The sequence below is a fragment of the Chiroxiphia lanceolata genome, chromosome 21 (genome assembly GCF_009829145.1).
Source record: "Chiroxiphia lanceolata isolate bChiLan1 chromosome 21, bChiLan1.pri, whole genome shotgun sequence".
In the NCBI taxonomy this organism is placed as follows: Eukaryota; Metazoa; Chordata; class Aves; order Passeriformes; family Pipridae; genus Chiroxiphia; species Chiroxiphia lanceolata.
In genome coordinates, this window is record NC_045657.1 from 11103831 (window position 1) to 11123169 (window position 19339).

A 19339-nucleotide genomic window follows, 5' to 3' on the forward strand; every position below is an offset into this window, starting at 1 on the left:
CCTGTCTCAGGTGGCACCTGGAGCCCCAGGATGTCTCAAATAGCACCAGACACTTCTGGGGACCTGAAATTCTCCCAGTTTACCGGAGGACTGGGAGTGGGAGGGTCTGGTGTTCTGCTGCCCCACTCTCAGTGTGCCCTGTTCTCACCAGTGTTTCAGGGGGATCTTGTAACCGGGCCCTTCTAGACTCAGCTGGGCTGATCAGTGCCAAATCAGTTTAAAGTGTTGTCTCAAATATGCCAGAAGTCTGTGTGCTTTTTTGGCCTTCCTGCTATGAAACTCCTTCTTCCGTGGAGCAGAACAGGGTGACACTGCGCAGCTCTAGTTTGGGGCACTGACTGGAATCAGTATTGGACAGGGATAAAACACATTGATTCATTTGGGACTGCCAGTGTCATAATAACTGTGAGGTTGGAGAAAGGGAATGGTTAGTAATGGAATTTTCATTTTTACTGACCTTGAGCCAAAGGGCCTTTTGCTGCTAAATCCCAAACAATTCTGTGCTGAAGTCTGCACAGGGAAACTGTCCCTTAGCTTCTCAAATATCAAAATCTTAAACCCTTCCAAAACTGTTGCTCAGAAAAACGCTGCTGTTTGTAGAGGTGTCATGTGTTCCTTGGGTGCTCCTTGGGAGCAGGGGCCCACCAGCCCGCCCTCTTGCATGGGATGAGGGGAAACAGCCTCAAGTTGCACCAGGGAAGGTCTAGCATTAGAAAAAAATTTTTCACAGAAAGAGTTGTAAAGCTTTGGCACAGCTGCCCAGGGCAGTGTGGAGTCACCATCCCTGGAGGTGTTCAAAAAATGTGTGAATGTGGCAGTTGAGGACATGGTTTAGTGGTGAACATGGTGCTGGTTGACGGTTGGACTGGATGATCTTAAATGTCTTTTCCAACCTTGACGATTCCATGATTCTCTGATTCTGTACTGGGTGGAACCACTGTGGCCTTCACTTTGGCCTGTGGGGTTTGAGAGAAGGGGATGGGGATACAGGGATACACCACTCAGAAAAGTGGCCCTTGTTTTCCCTCAGGCCCCTGTTTTGCAGCTCTTCAGCCTGCTCTGGACTTCCATGGGAATGCTGAGATGAATCCTGGAGCCAGCTGTTCCCCTGTTCAACGTGGGGAGAGCCTGCAGCTGATCTCTCTCCTCCTCCAGCTGGGTCAGTGAGATAACTTACTTATTTTAAAATTTCTGACCATGGAAATCAAGCACTGTGCCAGCTCATTCTCTGGGTGACCAGGGGTGAGATGCTGGTAATTCCTAGGAAATCTATAGATCCAGTTCCACTGCAGTTCCAGGGTTGTTCTGCTGCTCACAGACAATATTCTGAAATCTCCCCCAATAGAAGGCAGAAGGTTAAAGTGTCCTCCTTTCTGTGCAATAAATTGGAAAAACTTGGACAATTCCTGCTTTTTAATAGGTGTAAATTACCTTACACTGCAGCAAGGAGTTGATGTAATCTTACTTATTTAACCAATTAATTTATAAATGGCTGTGGCTGATGGCAAGATCCTTTCTGTACAGGACCATTTTGACCTCAATTGAAACACAACTACCTCTGGAATAAAATGCAATAGCTGTTACACTCAGGGAGAGTATTTTTAAGGGGAATTTAAAGGGCAGAATGTAATTATTTTTCCAAAGGTTTAGGGAAACTTTTCAATTGACTCAAGATTGTTTTGAGATCGGCAGCATCCCCATGGTGTGAGGAACTGAATATCCACAGGGAATGAAGCAATCTGTGCAATGCAAATGGGAATGATGCTCGGGAGGTGGTTAAGGAGCAACTTGTCTCTTGGTATAAGACTATGTGTCAAATTATCTTCCCCTCTGTGTTTGAGTGAAGTCTTTATTCAGGGATGGGATGGATTTCATCACTCAAACATCAAATCTAGACTGCCTGTTTTCCTGGAAGGTGGAAATCTAAACTAGTTTAACCAGCCGACGTGTGGAGTCCCCTGTTAGTACTTCTGGGCTCTTTTTTAGCAGGAAATTAGAACCAGTGGGTGATTAGTTTTGTTCCTTCTGGCCTTAAAAATCTCAGGGAGGAATCATCAACTGAAATAAATTTTCATGGTTCCACCAGTGTTTCTGCTCATGGTGCTTTTTTTTTGAGGTGCTGGGCCACTGGAGCCCAGTAGCTCCCAGTATGGGGGTATGTATGAATATGTAGGAGCTGCTCCTGGTCTGGTTTTGCCTGCAGTCTGCCTGTTAAACCATCTTAAAGAACTTCATTTATCTTTCCACAGCTTTAAGCAGCTTCCTAACAGATCCTGTTTAAAAAAGGAGATTTGGTTTTTCTTTTCCGTTTCCGTCTTGCAGAGTAGCTGGTGTCTAGACCTGAGTAGTGACAGTTTTAAGGTCTGCTGTCTGTCTTGGGCAGTCAGGATTAGGGTAATGGCTTGGTTTCAGGAGAGAACTGGCAGCCTTGCTTCCCCCAGTGTCCACTGGTTGCTCCCATTTCTCCTTCCATCCCTCTCCTTGCGTTCTGTCCCCTGTTCAGGGACTGACAGGAGCTCAGAGGGGTGACAGTGTTTGGACAATCCCTCTGCTTTTGCCCTGTGCCATTTTCTTTGGATTCACTATTCCTTTTGAAGGTCTCTGGGGAGAACATAGAGCTACAACATGATGTAAAAGTATATTGTTCCAAGGTTTAATAAAACCATGGGTAAAATGGACAATTAAAGTAGGAGGCAAAGTATAGATTTCTTTCTATTTTGCAGTTCAGTTTGGCAATGGGGTGATATATTTCTTGACAGCTGGAAGAACACCAGTTACTGCAAAGCAGAAGGACTGACTGATGGTGCTGATGCAGGGAACAGGCACATCTGTGACTGTCTCAGGAACAGCGTCCTGTAATTCCAGAATTTAAACCCAATGATCCTTGTGGTTCCCTTCCAGTCCAGGATATTCTGTGATTCTATGATTCTGTGATTCAGTTCTGTAGCTCTGTTCTGCTCTGGGGATGGAGAGCAGGAAGATGTGCACCTGTCCTAATAAAGTCAGCACTGTTGGGCTAAAAGAAATGGGAACTTATCATTAAACAAACCCACAGCTGCTGTGGGAGAATACATGGGAAAAGCCAAATATGCGGGGTGTTCTGTGCCTTCCTGCCTAAAGAAGAGTCTATCACATACAGTTAATGTAAATACCTCCAGGTACCTCCTGCGTGGCCTGGACTGGGTTAATTTTCTGTAAGAGCTGGAGGACTGGAGTGTCCAATGGTAATTATGGTAGTTCTGTTTATAACAAATCCAGCCATTGCTGAGCACAAAGATACTGATGAATTCTGGTGTAATTTTACAGTAGGTGCAAAGAAGCTAAGACAAATTGTCATTGTCAAAAATGTCCAAAATAACTTTAAAAGTCAGCTTAAAATTTCTCTGGAGTGATAGAAGATTTGTTTGCTCAATAACTTCAGAAAATCAACCCCCATTTACTGAATGGTGGCTCCACAGGGCTGAGTTCTGGGGCTTGATGGGAGGTAAGTGTCTGTGATTCTGATTCAGTGAGGGATTGTTGAGGAATTCCTTGGAAAGCTCAGGATCTCAGTTTTAAAATTGATGGCTGAATAGTCTTTATGTGCAGGCATAGTAAGTACTGGAGAGTGAAGAGAGGAAACTGGAGAGAACACACTAGAAAAAAAGAAATCTCCTTTAAATTGTTTTGGTATGTTAGAGATGCATTCTGACTTTAACCCCTGCCACCAGCCAGGGCCAGTGTGCTGCTAAGCACTGTAATTACATTTCTGTCCCTAGCAGGCATTCATTCAAAAGCACAGCTTCATCAGAAAGAGATTTGGTATGGTATAAAAAAGAGCTAATTGGCTTATGGCTGTAGGGTGAGAGGTCAGTGTTAGATTAAAGAGTTAAGAGCATCAGCGAGCTGCTCGGCTCCACTGGGGTGTGCTGGGGGAAGCTGAGTTCTGCCACATGGGAAAAGCATCTTGGGAGCAGGAAACTATATAGGAAGGACAATCACCCAAAACCTTACAGGAACGTGTAGAACATACCAGGTCCTTAAAATCCATGTCAGGAGTCAATATACCAGTGCCCAGCATACCTGTTACTGACTCCAGACTGCAGCAGTGGTAGGGTTAGAGTCACATAATCCCAGACTGCTTTGGGCTGGAAGGGTTGGGAAGGACCTTAAAGCTCACCTCATGTCATGCCATGGGCAGTGACACCTTCGACTATCCCAGCTTGCTCCAAGCCCCATCTAACCTGGCCTTGGACACTTCCAGGGATGGGGCAGCCACAGCTTCTCTGTGACAGGGCCTCACCACCTTCACAGGGAGCAATTTCTTCCCAATATCTAATCTAACTCTCCCTTCTATCAGTTTAAAAGCATCCCCCCTTGTCCTGTCACTGTCTGCCCTTGTAAAAAGTCACTGTCTGTCTTTTCTATAAACCCCCTTCAAGTACTGAAAGGCCACAACAAGGTCTCCCCAGAGCCTTCTCTTCTCCAGACTGAACATCCCCAGCTCCTGTTTGTATACCACAGGGTAAAAATGAGGACAGGCTCACTTCAAACAGGCGAATCCTCGTGTTCCTTTTGCTCTAGGACAAAGGGAACCCTGTCAAGAGCACTGACATTGGCCTCTGCAGCAGAAACAGGGAAAGGCAAAAGGGAGGCTGGGACATAGAGCTTGTCTGCTTCCTGGTGTAGCACAGAAGGAGAGGATGGATTCACTAATTTTAAAAAAAAACAAACTGAGAAACAATAGGGCTCTGCATGTGTTCTGTTTGCAAGTGGGAGACAACTCTTACCTGCAGCTCCGTGGCATGAGACCATGTGGTGGGAGTTGCTGAGAGCTTGGGGCTGTGCAGGTGGAGGGGCTACATTTGCCCAGTGCTACTAAAGTTTTAAGCCTTGTACATATTCACACACACAGACCTGCTCTGCCCTTCTTATCCAGCTCCCAATAAAATTATCCAGTTATTCAATAATCATCCCAGATTATTTAAACCCTCTGTAATCGATCGGTACCTGTCTGAGTGCTCCACTGATAGATATTGGATTCTAAAGCCTGTGCAGATCAGCTGCCTTGCACACAGATAATCAGACTGTTGGCAATTGATAGTTTGGCTGTATTATACTTTTAGTCAAGATTAGTTCCCCAGTTCCCTGCCAAGAAGAGAACCACATAAACAGAGGATTGTTTGGAAACAAAAAAAGTTCCTCTTGACAGAGAAGTCATGTAAATGGGAAGAAACAGGAAACTAATCTTCCCTTGTTCACTCTGAAAGAATGCATATCTCTGAGGAATGTTGTAATTATGGATTTAGGAAATCAGTCCAATTTGCCAGGGTGTGAATTTCAGAGTTCATTCAGTCAACCCTCTCAAGCATTTCTCCTCCAGAACAAAAACCACCAGGAGCTGAAGTGTACCAAAAGAGATTAAACGAAAGAAAAATCTACTGCCAAGCTTTGCTTTTGGGAAAGATCCTGCACAGATAGTGATTATTACTTTGGCTCTGAGCCGGGGAGGTTTGGGCATGGTAGAATAGAAATCAGTGGTAACCCATGTTTGTCCTGTGGGCATCTATTTCCATAGACTAATGATGGGAAGAGTTTGTGCTCCTGAGCAAGTACTTCCATCATCAGGATTTTTGCTTATTTACTTTGAAGACTTTCCTAAATAGAAAAGTGGCCCCTGCTGGGAATGGCACATCAGAATGTTCTTAAAGAACCTAAACCCAAGTTCCTCACTGTTCTGAAGCAGGGCTGGAGCAGACCCATGAGCAGAGCGGAGCCAGGGAGAGCACTAGGGGTGAGTACAGGGCACAGAAGGCTGGGGACCATGAGTGACAAAGCCCTTGGGGAACGTTGCTCGGAGTTTCAGCCTGGTCTGGAGAAGGGCTTCCACAGACAGGTCATGAAAAAAATCATCTTCCAAACCTGCTGGAAGTGAGGCAGCAGCAGAGAAGAGACCTAAGAAGTCATGTCGGTGAACCCCAGGGCTGGGTTATAAAGAAAGCAAAGAAATTAGCTTGTGACCTCTGTTCTTTGTCAGCTGACATGGGAGATACGAAGTTTATTCCACCTCAAACCTTACAGGGCTTTTAGTTCAGGCAGGGATACGAGTGAGAACCTGGAGCACTTTGATAGCCAGTCTTTGATACATCTGTTTCCACAAGAAAAGTGCAGATCTGAGGGGAATTGCTGTACATCAGGAATGTGTGGCAGAGTCATGACCGTAGAGTCCTAGAATCATGGAATAGTTTGATTTTCAAGGGACCTTAAAGATCTTCTAGTTCCAACTCCCTGCATCCTGGCCCAGGAGGACCCCTCTAGAGAGCTGTTAAAGTAATCCACAGCCAGGACCAAGTAAAAGGAGATTCCTGCTTTGTTGCTCAGCATCATAACTTGGAATTTGACCTGAGCAGGGAGAATGGAGTCAGGAGAGAACAAGAAGCACGTTTCTGAGGCTCTTCTCCCATCTTGCAGGTGCTTCGTCCTGTGAAGTCTGTGGAGCGGACATAGGTTGGACCCGAGCAGGAATTCCCACTGGGCAATAAATGTGCTGTAATTCCATGTCTCTTTGGAAAGGAAGATGGAGTTTATGGATTCTCATTATGTATGTCACTGCGTATGGGAACTCTTAATGGAGTGATTGGTTGAGTTAGTTGCCTACTGGTTTAGCTCGTTAGGGTTAATATTAGTACTATCCAAACCAACTGGGAAGGCATCAGGGTGGCTTCAGCTCCTGCACACCCCGACAACTGATGAGGTGTAATCCTGTGAGTTCAGTTCCCAGCAGCAGTGGAAACACAGTGACAGTGGTTTCATTCCTTTACACAACTGCAGCTCTGGCAATCCTGCAGTGACGTGGAGCTGCAGTGCCCTGTCCCTGTCCCTGCAGTGGGGTCAGGCTCCAGGCATCCCTTGCTTTTCCTGCAGGCAGATCCTGTAGCGAGTGGATGTCACACACCTCTGCTCAGTTGGATTTTGGAATACTCAAGTTGGATAGTCATCCTTCAGGCAGACCAAGAGCTTAGCAGAGTATTTCCCTCATCAAGGCTTCCATGCTTCAGGATACAAACCAGAGTTCTGTGATGTGACTTTTGTAGAACATTTGTGGTTGATCGTATAAACCTTCTGAGGCTTGAGAGACCAGGGCAATGATCTTGGGTCACATGAGGCCCAGGCTCAGTGAGGCTCAGCAACAGTGCAGGTCACCCAGGGTGCAGTATATGATGGGAGCCTTCCCTCCCTCCAACTGGAGAGCGGGATTTGCCATTGGCCACAGCAACACTTTGTTGGTGTGTGTGTGACACGATGACAAAAGGCGGGTAGATAAATGCTACTTCAAAATACAGTGGGGAGATAAGGGTTGCCAGTTTGTCTTCAATGCACTGTGTCACTGGGCTTAGACAAAGCATCTACTGTGATAAGTAACACACTACTCTGCTCTGAAAGAGTTTGGCCAATTTCCCCATCATCATTCATCTTCAGTCTTTGCCAAGTGCTGGAATGCTCCCAGAAAATATCTCCAGCCTGCCATCGTGGGACCGAGAGGTGTGAGAAGTCTGGAAGCGTATCAAAACTCTGTGGCTTATGTATTCAGACCAAGTGCATGGTCCTTTACTGATCCCTGGGATGAATAATATTCATCAGCTCTGGGGCCCCAGGGTTAGGTTGGAATTCAGAAGGTGCCTCTGCAGTGGTTGTGAGAAAGGGATTTCAGGGGAAGAACAGACTCTCAGGACAGACTGAAGGGAAGGAAAAAGATTATATCTGGAAAAGGAAGTAGGCTAAAGTTACCTTAGAGTGTTATGGAGTTGTAGTATTGGTTTTTATGGATGGCATGCAGTTATTTCTCTCTCCAAATAAAGGCTATTTCAATGGGGTCAACCTGACACTACAGCTCATTACAGAGCTACGCCTGTGCCATTCCCTGGCCAGGTAGTGGAGGGGAGAACAAGTATTGCAGGTGGATGCACTGTGATTTTGTGTATCAGCATACCTGGAGTTGTGGGATATAAGGAGTTAATTGTGAGTTAAAACAAAAAGTTCTGATCTTCCCACTGGGAAAGTTCCCAAAGTGTCACTATGCCCACACCGCTGAACAAGACCAAGAACTAATCAGTGGCCCCAGGGACAAGCGACACTGGTTGACTGGTCCCAGCGCGGCCTCAGGCTACCTTTCCTCCTGGGGCATCTGTCTGAAGTCCACAGTGACAGGAGCACAGGGACAGGATCCCTTCGATAATACGTTCTGTGGGTGCAGCAGCAGTGGCAAATCAGGCAGTAAAAGCTGATTTTTTAGGACGGCATTTTCAGGCTGTGTTTATATACCAGTGGGGAGTGGGATCCAGTGTCAGGGCTGAGCTTTGCCATCTTACAGATGTACCGTGGTGCCCTCTGTACCAAATCCTCCCTCGTCCTGAGGCATCTGGGGGATCGAGTGCCAGACAGTCCCTTGGGCACATGGGAGCAATGTCACTGCTCCTTCACTCTTAAACCTGTTAAATATCTATTGCAGAGGTTTAGGTTGGATCTCAGGGAAAGGTTCCTCCCCCAGAGGGTGGTTGGCACTGACCAGGCTCCCCAGGGCAGTGGTCATGGCCCCAAGGCTGCCAGAGCTCAAGGAGCATTTGGACAAAGCTCTAAGGGCCAGGGTGGGACTGTTGGGGTGTCTGTGCAGGGCCAGGGGTTGGACTGGATAGTCCTTGTGGGTCCCTCCCAGCTCAGAACATTCCATTTTTCTATGATTCTAGGAACCTCCATTTCTGTCCGGGCTTGTGCTTTGTCCAGCCAAGACACATTCCTATCTGTGTTCTGGTCAACTACTAAAGTGAAATCTGAGAATGATCATGTTGGATTCACTTCAGTGAAACATCCTCTGTGGAGCCTTCCATCTCTGTGGAGGGAAATGTCCATGTCCTGTGCTGTGGAGCCACTGCCAGCAGATGGTTCATCTGTTCTGTGGCTCTGTGAGCTGGGTGAAGGCATATGAAGGATGTCAAACACTGTGCTGAAGGAAATGTCTCCACCTCTTGCTCAGTGTTATTTGAAAATTCTCTCTCTTCAGATCTGCCTTTGAAAGCAGTGTTCGTTCTTTCCTTCTGCTCTGTACCTGCTCACATCTGTGGCAGCAGGAGCAGATTTTGGAGACGTGATGACTTCATCTGTTGAAGATAAATTACTTCCCTCAGGGGCTGCCTGACAGAAATTTGGAAGGAATCCCAATGCAAGAAATGTATTTGGATCTCTGTGTAGCATTGTTGAGCATGATGAGGACCATCCTGTATTCTGGGTAAATGAGATCTTGGGTGTTCTTCGCCCAGGAGGTGCTTGGGACTTGAAAGCAGCAGTTGCTGCAAGAAGCCGCCTGTCTGTGTGGAGACGAGTCTGGGGAATGCACAGCCCTGCTAATCACACAATCAGAGCCTAATTTCAGTTTGGAATTAGCTCTTCTCTGGGAGCTCATCTCTGCCCTCCTGCTCAAAGCAGGGCCAACTTAGTTGGACTAGGTGTTGCTGAGCCCTGCCTGGTTCCACTGCCCCTCTGGGCCCGTTGCAATGTTTGGCCATTTTCACTGTCACCTTTTTTTACTTTTAGGCCTGGCTGGAATTCCTGGAAGGATCTGACTCCATCTTCTCTATGATTTCCCATGACAAAATTGAAGAGACAATTGTGTTCCCCCACATCCCCCCACTGAGCCCTCCCCATGCTGAACAAGCCCTCCTCCCTCAGCTTCTCCATTGTACTCCTACACCATGTGCTCCAACCCACTGACCATCTCCTGGAATCACAGAATGGTTTGAGTTGGAAGGGACCTTTAAAGCCCATCTAGTCCAGCTCCTGGGGGGATAAGCAGACAAGCTGTATGGTTTGATTCTTCTGACTGCCATGTGGCCATGGTGTCTGGACTTCTGAACCAGACATTGCCTTGGCGAGGTTGTGTGAGCTGCAGATGCATCCTGTCCCGCAGCAGTGTCCCAGCTCCTCACCACATGCCAGTAGCTTCCTCCAGGTTGCCCAGGAACAACAAGCTCACTGTGAGGAGCCCCAGCACAAGGGCAAGTTGGCTTTAACAGTTGCCTTTGCCTTGATCCCTTCTGGTGATATCCTAAGTTAGACTCCTCTGAATTGCCTTTAGGAAGAGGCGATTGCATCGGGAAGTTGAGTCTCCTGATTCACAAAGCTGGAGCTAGGTAGTGTGAACATGCCTCAGGGAACCACAGTGTCAAAGCTTTGTTGAAAGAGAGAAGAAAGCCCACTTCCCAGGCATTGATGTGGTAATGGCCTCCAGAACACTGGAGTGTGGCTCTGTCAGTGACGCACTGATTGCTATCTGAAAGCCAGTCTTCTGGGTTATGAATGAAGGCTATTTTGTTCTTCTTCAGTTCATAAATTAGTGCATCTGAGTAGCCAGTGCCTGTGAGTGAGAGAGCAGCTCAAGTGGTGAGAAAGCAGGGTGTTCTCAGGCTCTTGGCTGTGGGCAGTGGCTGTGGGTGAGTGGCTTCTGCTTTCACAGCAAACTCAGCTCAGAAGGGAGTGGGGGTAAAATTGGCATTTGTATCCAAGGGAGGGGGTTTTGCCACTCTACTGTGCCCTTGCGAGACCCCACCTAGAGCACTGTGTCCGGCTCTGAGGTCCTCAGCAGCAAAGGCGTGGATCTGCTGGAACAAGTCCAGAGGAGGCCGCAGAGATGCTCCAAGGGCTGGAGGCTCTGCTCTGAAACCAGGCTAGAAGAGCTAGGGGGGTTCACCTGAAGAAGAGAAGGCTCTGGGGAAGCTTTATTGTGGCCTTTTGGTACTTAAAGGGGGCCTATAGGATGAAGGGAGAAGGACATCCCATGGGAAGACAGTGACAGGACAAGGGGAGATGGCCTTAAGCTGAAGGAGGGCAGGATTAGATCGGATATTGAGGAGAAATTCTTCCCTGTGAGGGGGGTGAGGCCCTGGCACAGAGAAGCTGTGGCTGCCTCATTCCTGGAAGTGTCCAAGGCCAGGTTGGATGGGGCTTGGAGCAACCTGGGCTAGTGGAAGATGTCCCTGCACATGGGAGGGGGTGGAATGAGATGATCCTTAAGGTCCCTTCCCACCTAAACCATTCTGTGATTCTGTGATCTGTTCAGGATCTCCAGAAGCCAGAATCCCCCTCCTCTCTGGGAACAGGCTGTGGCCTGGTCTAGGCTGACGCTGAGGGTACCAATTCCCATCTCATGCATCAAGGAGTTTCCTTCAATGACATCTGATGTCCAATGACACTGCAGCATCTCCCCATGCAGCACAAATGAGGGTAACTTCAAAACAGTTACGAGCACAGACACAACGAAGTAGCAATGACAGAACCACAGTGGGATGCTTAGGGAATCTTCAAGCACAGGTCTCTGTGCAGTACCTGCTGCACCACGGGGAACTGAGCAGTGCTGTCTGTGCCCTTCACTGCTGACAGGGGCTTTGTCCATTACAAGTCCAGGTTTCTTTTTCCCCTTTTAAAGTTGCTGACTCTAAAATCTTCTCCTTGACATTTTCTCTACACTAGCAGGAGGGGGTTTTTTGTTGATTCTGGAACCACTTGAAAACAGGGGAAATTGGCCAAGACATTCAAAAGTTAAATTAAAATCTGACTCTGCAAATAGCCAGTGTCAGTGGTGTGAATAATGCCCCTCTCCAGGAAAAGATGTTGAGGGAAAAGGGAGAATTGGATCAGAGTGAAACACAGCTTAACACAGACAGATAAAGAAATCTAAGGTTGGATAGGGTGACTTCTAAAGGTGATACTGAATATTTGGATTCAAAATTTTTGGTACCAAAGGAGGAATTGTTAATGGGTTAAGGTCAGGACATTCCTGAGCTTGCCCTGCGTGGTTGGTGTGAGCTTTGTGAAGCCCTGGCAGTGAGAACAGGATTTACGGGTAGGAAATCTGCAGCCATTGCTTTGGAAAGCTTTAATCATGGGTTATTGTTGTGTCAGGGGTTTCTGTGTGTGCCTATGGATTAAAGAATGTATGATATGTCTAGAATTCCAAGAGGGATGTAAACAAGCCTCATGTTCTATAGAATCTTTTCCTGCTCGGAGGTGTCGCTGATGTTGATTAGAACACTGTGCCAGTTTCCTCTTGAGAAGTGTTCATTTACTGACAGCAAAGCACATGAAATGTCATCCCTGGTGAAACATTGCTCTCTGCATCTGTGCCCACATCTTCTGGGGCCAAACTTTCCACATTCTTGCCTCTTGCAGAGCTGTTGCGGTGGAAGCCTTTCCCCTTTAGAGCAATGTTGGGGGTTTTTTCAGTAAAAAGACAAACAAAGCTATTTTCTGTTTCAGAATGCAAGATGGGATATCTCTGGAGAGATTAACCTTCTTTACAGAGTTGTTTTTTGTGGTCGAAAAAAAAATCTGTTATCATTAAAATAATAAAAAAAAAATCTGCACCTCATTATTTCCAGAAATAAAGCTGCCATGATTAGATTTATTAAGAATTGACTTGGGGTGAGCTGAAGAGAGCTCCAACCCCAAAGAGTCTGTGTTTTAGAAAAAAGGCAGGAAGACAATAGGATGGACACAGGGGAAGCAAGAAGAGGGAATTGCTCTGTGATGTTAATAAGAAAATATGTTCTTTTTGGAAGGACTCTGAGAAGTGGCTTGGCAGACACGGCAGGAAGGGTTACTGAACCCCTCTCCATGTGTTCAGTGCTTGCCTGAGCTCAGTCACAGGAGGCGGAGATGGGAGAGATGCACAAAAGTCAGGACTGGTATGGCCAGGGGAAGAATTCAGGAGGAAATGTAGAAGGCAAGAAGCGTGAGCAGGAGAGCTTGTCCTGTCCTTTCCTGCCCTGCCCCTTCTCTAGCTTCCCTCCTGTGCTTGAGCCCTTGGTGAGCTGCTGAACCCCCGTCCCACTGTCCCTGGCTCCTGCTGTGCCCCAGCCTCTTGGGAGCAGCAGTAAAACTATTCCTCCACATATCCATAAGAAGAGCTGTGGTTTGGCATTTGGCAGAGTCTCAGGGGTGCAGATGTAGTGCTGAGGCAGCAGTTTTTGTGAGCAGCCTGGTGCTACCTGGGGTTCCGGATTCCTCCAAAGTGTTCTCCACAGCCTCTGCCCCCACCTGCACCTCCAGAGGGGGGTCATTCCCTTTTTTCTTCTTGGCTTTCTTTTTCCCTTCCCTTTTACCTTGGGGCCATCAGTAGATCTGTTTCCTGATCTCTGTGTCTGCTTTGAAGACAACTTCTCACCTTTTAGTTACTGAAGGAATGTGAGGAATGAGGCCCCATGGCCCCAGCCTCCCACCCAGCTGGGAGGTGTCCCTACATGCCGGGGACAAGGAGCAAGGTGCTGCCATCCCTGTGAGCAGGCTCAGTGCCTGGGAGTAGGCTCAGACCCTTGGGCACTGCTGGTGAGCAGCAAAGGGGAGATGGCAGCGACATGTGCAGGGTGGGGATGGACTTTCGGTGCAGATCTGAGCATTTCAGTCCTCTGAAAATACTTGTTGGTAGTGCCAGCAGGGATCCAGTCCTAGAGCTACAGGTCCTGAGCCCCCGTGTAGATTTTCAGCTTGTTTTAGCAGTTTTGTAGGCAATATTAACTTCTAAGGCAGATGCATGAGTAAATCAGAGAGGAGCAAGTTGCCAACCTAGCTGTGATGGCTCTGGGATATTTGCAAGCACATGTGGGGGACAAGGGGTGCTCCCACCCCCATGGAGCTGCTGTGACTGTTGGTGTCACTGTGTTTGTATTTCCTCTTACAACTGCACCTGCCAAGAGGTGGACAAGTCAGAAGAGCTCTGGTGCATCCAGCTGTCACCGTGGGGGCTGTCACAGTCCCTGTGTCCCTGCCCTGCCCCTCACCCATGCCAGGGTGGGCAGCCTGCCATGCTCCAGCCACGCTGGCTCACAGCTGGGATTTGGACTTAAACCACTGGCAGCATGAGTCTGTGCTGGTGCCCCCAGGCATACATTCACTTCCTCCAGAAGAACAGATGGGAGCAGGGAACGTCCTAAACCGCCCTCCCTGTTTGCAGGTGCAAACACAGTGACACCTGAGAGTGTGTTTCTCCCTGTGGCTGGAGCAATGATCCAGTTGTCACATCCCCGGAGGCCTCGAACAGACACAAAGGGAGGAATTCCTTCACCCAACCCTGGTTCATCCCAGCTGGAGAGACTGCTCTGGGTTCCTCTCACTGTCAGTGGGGATGAAGGAGGACTTTCAGAGCACATTTCATGCAGCCTGTTTCCAGTGCAGGGTGACACTACTCTCCCCCTGGGCCCCACCCTGCCCGGAGGAGGGACCTGGTGCCCCTGTTTCGCAGTAGTGGGTGCAGGGGAGCTGTAGGCTGACATCAGCCTTTCCCTGGCTGTGAACACCAAAGCTGAGCCTCAGGAAAGCTTTGCTGATGTGCCTTCCCTGTCACCCATGGGACACTGGCAATCCTAATTATCCGTGCAAATACTTCCAAGAACGGATGAGGCCCCACTCCACTGTCTGCCCTGAGAGACGCTAAGCCATCCTACGAAGATGCTCCAGGGCCTGGAGCCTCTCTGCTTTGGAGACAGGCTGAGGGAGCCAGGGGTATTTACCTGGAGAAGGGAAGGCACCAGGAATATCTCAGTGTGACCTTTCAGTACTTAGAGAGGGCTTATAAGAACGATGGGGACAGAGTTTTTAGCAGGGCCTGTTGCAGCAGGACAAGAGGTGATGGTTTTAAACCATCCGTAAGGATGAACTTTTTTATAACAAGGGTACTGAGGCCCTGGCACAGGTTGCCCAGAGAAGCTGTGGCTGCCCCATTCGTGGAAGTGTCCAAGGCCAGGCTGGATGGGGCTCTGAGTGCTCTGGTCTAGTGGAAGGTGCCCCTGCCCATGGCAGGGGGTTTGGACTAGATGACCTTGAAAAGCCACTGCCAATGCAGCCTATTCTGTGATTCTATTATTCTATTGCCTCTCACAGGCCGTCAAGTCACAGCATCACTTTGGACCTATGTACAGGTGCAACATGGGATTAAAACAGTCTAAACTCTTACCCCTCCATAATTATCTGTTTAATTGCAGACACCTTTGCTCTCTTGTTAGTGGCTGGTTCTGATTTTGCTTATTATAATCAGTGTCTAAGTAAATAATATAGAGGTCACCAGTCAGGCTCAGTGGTGGTGGTGTAGCCTTGTTTCTCTGTGATGTACCTGCAAAGTGGCTTTCCCTGGACAAACAGCCATGCTGGCAAGGGGACACAAGTATCCCAACGAGCTCGCAGTTCAAGTGTGTGCTCTTCATCTCCTGGCAGAGAAGTGCAGCACTCACTGGAAAACCACTCCTGTGGTGGGATGAGCCCTGCTCTGGCAGTGGGGTGGCTCCTGCTCCTCCCTGCCCTCGCCCAGGACCCCCGCAGGACACTGCATCCAGAGAGGGGGGGAGAGACAGCCATAATGGGAATTGCACTGACAGTGTTCCTTCCCTCTGCTTCCCCTCTCAGAGCACAGCTGGGGACAGTCGCTGTCTCCAAGGGCACCTGGTGCGGCTGCTGCTCCGGCACTGCCCCGGGCGCGCGGCGCGGTGGGCGCGGCACTGGGGGCTGCCCGCGGACGTGCTGCCTCCCGGCCTGGCTGAGGAGCTGCCAGAGCTTCACACCCAACAGAGGTAAAGACCCTTTTCAGTGTACATTACTTGTCGTACAAAGACTATATTTATTTGCTTAAAATCATCTGCCATAATGCTTCCTTGGGAAGACAATTTTGCAAAGGCTTCCTCCATATACTCAGATCCCATCGTGGCCCTGTACACACTGCATTTGGTTGTCATAAGCCTGGAAATGTCCGTGAAAGGAGCATTTTAAACTCATCCTGAGTTTATCACAGAAGCTCTGTGAGGTTGCTTCATGCTGCAGAGGGTTCTTAAGTTTCCTCTGCCAGATCAACATGAAATCATGTGACTAGGACCTGAATATACATCTGTTTTAATGAGGTTATTACACATCTGTCAAAGTTTTCCATATGCTCTGCACCCCCACTGGACTGTAACCTGGTTTAATGCCTTTCAGGAGGCTTATGAGCAAGAAACTAATTGTAAAGTTCCTTAGATTTTTTAATTGTATTTATTTTCTTCCTTCTTTTACAGCTCATAAGCCAGTTTTTTTCCCAGTCTGTACTGTTGGCCCCATCCAAAGAAGTATCGAGAATTTTTGACATTTGGGGTCAGATACCAGAAGAGACACATTAATTGAATAAGTGAGCTTAAGAAGCTTTTAGCCCCCTCATTAGTCTCTGTTCTCTTTTCTTCCTCTGCCGTAATCCCAATAACCCAGTGCCATGTTCCCCTCCTGCTTTGGGACCCCCATGTTGTGTGCACCAGATGAACCTGCAGTAGCCACAGTTTTCTCCCCCAACAGGAGCTCCATTCTCAAAAGAATTGAAAAATCCTTACGTTAAGAAGGATTCTTACAACTCCTTGATTTTAGGTGCTCAGAACTGTGCAAACAGCCCCAGTCAAGGATCTCTTTAAAGCTGCTGGTGTAGAAGGAGCAGAGGGGAAGGATGGAGAGATGAGGGTGGCAGGTTCCACACTGTGCGTAGACAAAGCTGTGCCAAGTTGAGAAGAGGCTCAAAACTCAGTAAGGCCCATCCATATACCCCCTGAAGTGTCAGGAGCTGTCTGATCCCCATGGCAAGCTGGATCTAGAGAAATACCAGGGCTTTGAAGTTCTGGTTCTGAGTATTCTGTGCTGTGTCTCTCTGAGAAAATGTCCCAAGAGCATCCTCTTCAGGCAGCAGTATCCCCATTTAACAGCTGCCCAGCTGTGCTGTACAGGGAGGGACAGGATCTGTGTGAAGAAGTGACTCAATGCAAACAATTTGCTGAGCCCCAGTTCGCTGTTACACTCTGGTGAGCACTGGTGGGACCTGCCATGTTTCAGTGACTGCATCCATGAGATGTTCCCAGGGAACCTGTGGCTGCCCCATCCTAGACCAGGTTGGATGGGGCCCTGAGGAACCTGATCTAGTGGAAGGTGTCCCTGTCTGTGGCAATGGTGAAGCTGGATGATGTTTGAGGTCCATTCCAACCCAAACCAGTCTGTGATTCTCTGATTCTGTGTTTAATCAAGTTCTTCAGAGACAGCCATGTTTGCCACCCTTTTTTAACCTTTTTTCTCCTGCAGATATTCAGGCTACTAAAAGTCTGGAGGAACCTGCAGAGCTGGCAGTGGATACTGCACAAGGGTCCTGTTAGGATCTCACCCAGGGCTGCAGAGGAGATCTAGAACATCAGGCTGGATGAGGCCCATCAACACACAGCCCAGAACTCTGCCCACACTGTTCCTGAGCCAAACTCCTGCCAGGCTGCAGGCCACCACAGCCCTTGGGGTCAGAGTCATTACCCAGCCACCTTGCTGGTCTCTGCTCATTCATGTGTAGGAATTCATCTAATTGGATTCCTGTGCGGGGAAGAGGACTTATCCCTGAGCTCGATGCAAATGCAGGAGCTGTGGGCTGTGGTTGTGGTGCAGCAGAGCTCAGAGCTTTGCTGTCATTCCAGGAGCAATAACATGTTTCCAGGTACAGTCAAGGCTTTTTTCATAAACCAAAAAGAGGAAGCAGTAGGTTCCTTACAACTCTTTGATTGTTGAACACATCAGCCACCTTATTCCAGGGTGTTATGCTTGACTGGATTTGGCTCCACCTTCCACATATCTCTCTCTTACCCTCACTGGTGAAACATGTTGGGTTTTTTTGACATGGAGATTGGTGTCTCTGGTTCAGAAGGGAGCTGGGATTAGAGAAATGTTTATGGAAAAATTCTGACCACTCCCAAGAGGTAACCATTGACAACTTTGTGCAAGCTGAGAGCCCGTACCTTCAGCAACCTGCAAACATGGCCCTTGAAGCCTTTAATATGAGGGAGTAACTTCCCGTATGGAGCTGAACTTCTCAGTGTATGTGATGCAAGTGTGGATCTGAGTTGTAATGAACTGTGTGTCAAGGAGGAGCTGTGATGACCTCAGACATTGCCTGTTTGGGGAGGAATAAAGCCATCAGAAAGTCGAAGGTCACTACTCCATGGGCAGCAAGCTGGGGACTCCAGCACCATGCTTGTGATGAGAAGCAGAGGCAGGGCCCTCTTGGCACGAGTGGCGCACGAGTCTGCACACCCACGGTCACCTTGTGTGGGCTGGGGCTTCCTTCTGTCACTGCAAACGTGCAGTTGTGTGCAGGTGATTTGGGAGTGTCCTTTTACCTGTTGTTCTTACAGCAGGACTTTCCTCCTGGGGTCATATGTCCGAATTATGAACTCCAAGTAACAGCTAGGATCTGTCACTGGCTGCCTGATTAATGTCAGCACCTCTCTGTGGAATAAGGAGACCATTTTAAGAAGACCAAGCCTGAGACTGAGCAGGACTATCTGCTCTAATGGATTTATCATCAGATTTGTTGTCCTCAATATTACAGCCTATTTCAGTCTCCTATGAAGAGGTGCTTATGCTTTCATAACTAAATTGGTATTTTTGGAGCATGGATTGGACTAACTTGAAGGTGAATGAGACCACGGTGTATTACTGTTTTTTAAAGCTGATGATTTTGGGGAAGTCTCACAGGTGGCCTTGAACTGTTCACGTTCATGGATCATGGCTTTGTGGATCTACTGTTTCTCCTAGTGCAGATCTGGTTCTTGTTCAGGCCCCATGTCACCTCAGGAAACACGACACAGATTGAAACACTCTCTGCAAAGAACAACTTCTCCAGAGGGTCCATGGTTTTTCTGGAGCGCAGGAAACTCTTGTCTGTCTAGGACATGCTCCTGCCTTGCTCTGATGCACTGCTGGAGCTGCCCTCCTGCTCCTCCTCCTCCTTCTCCTCCTCCTCCTCCTCCTCCTCCCTTCTAAAGCTGCATCAGCTGCCAGTTGGGAACCAGGGGGTTTTTGCATGAGGGACAAGCCCTCAAAACACAAAGGGTTACAGGAGTGTGGCTGAGCCACAGACTGTGCATCTAGAGATAAAACTCATCACTACATCTCTGTGCTGTGGGAATCCTGTGCTGTGCCAGATGGAGGGAAGGCAAGGCAGTGAGGATGTGCTCCATGTCCTGCATGAGGAGTTGGGACAGATGAATAAAACTCTTTATGCTGTAGTTTACTCATCCAGTCATGATACCTGCTATAGTAGCTGCTATAAAGTCAGCAGAGCCATGGAACCCCATAAAACAGTCTGGCTGCCTTGTTTATTGAGCCAACAAAGCCACAGGTTCCCAGAGAGGGAGTTCACACTGCAGAGAACAAGGTGGCACCAGCATATAAATGACATCATCTGTCTCTGGTCGCACCACACGGGGCTCCTGAGCTCTGCAGGTGAGAATATTCCTGGAGACCTGAGCCTACACACCTTCATTAAATATTTTAC

The 19339-nt window shown here is 48.2% G+C and overlaps 1 protein-coding gene across 1 annotated transcript in view; it reads left to right on the forward strand.

Annotated features, from left to right (window-relative positions):
- The window catches only part of EXD3 (exonuclease 3'-5' domain containing 3), a 301394-nt gene that overhangs the window by 125485 nt on the left and 156570 nt on the right, over positions 1-19339 (forward strand). Inside the window, 1 exon segment of the mRNA XM_032708164.1 lies at positions 15424-15587. Within this exon segment, the coding sequence (XP_032564055.1) occupies positions 15424-15587 (164 nt within the window).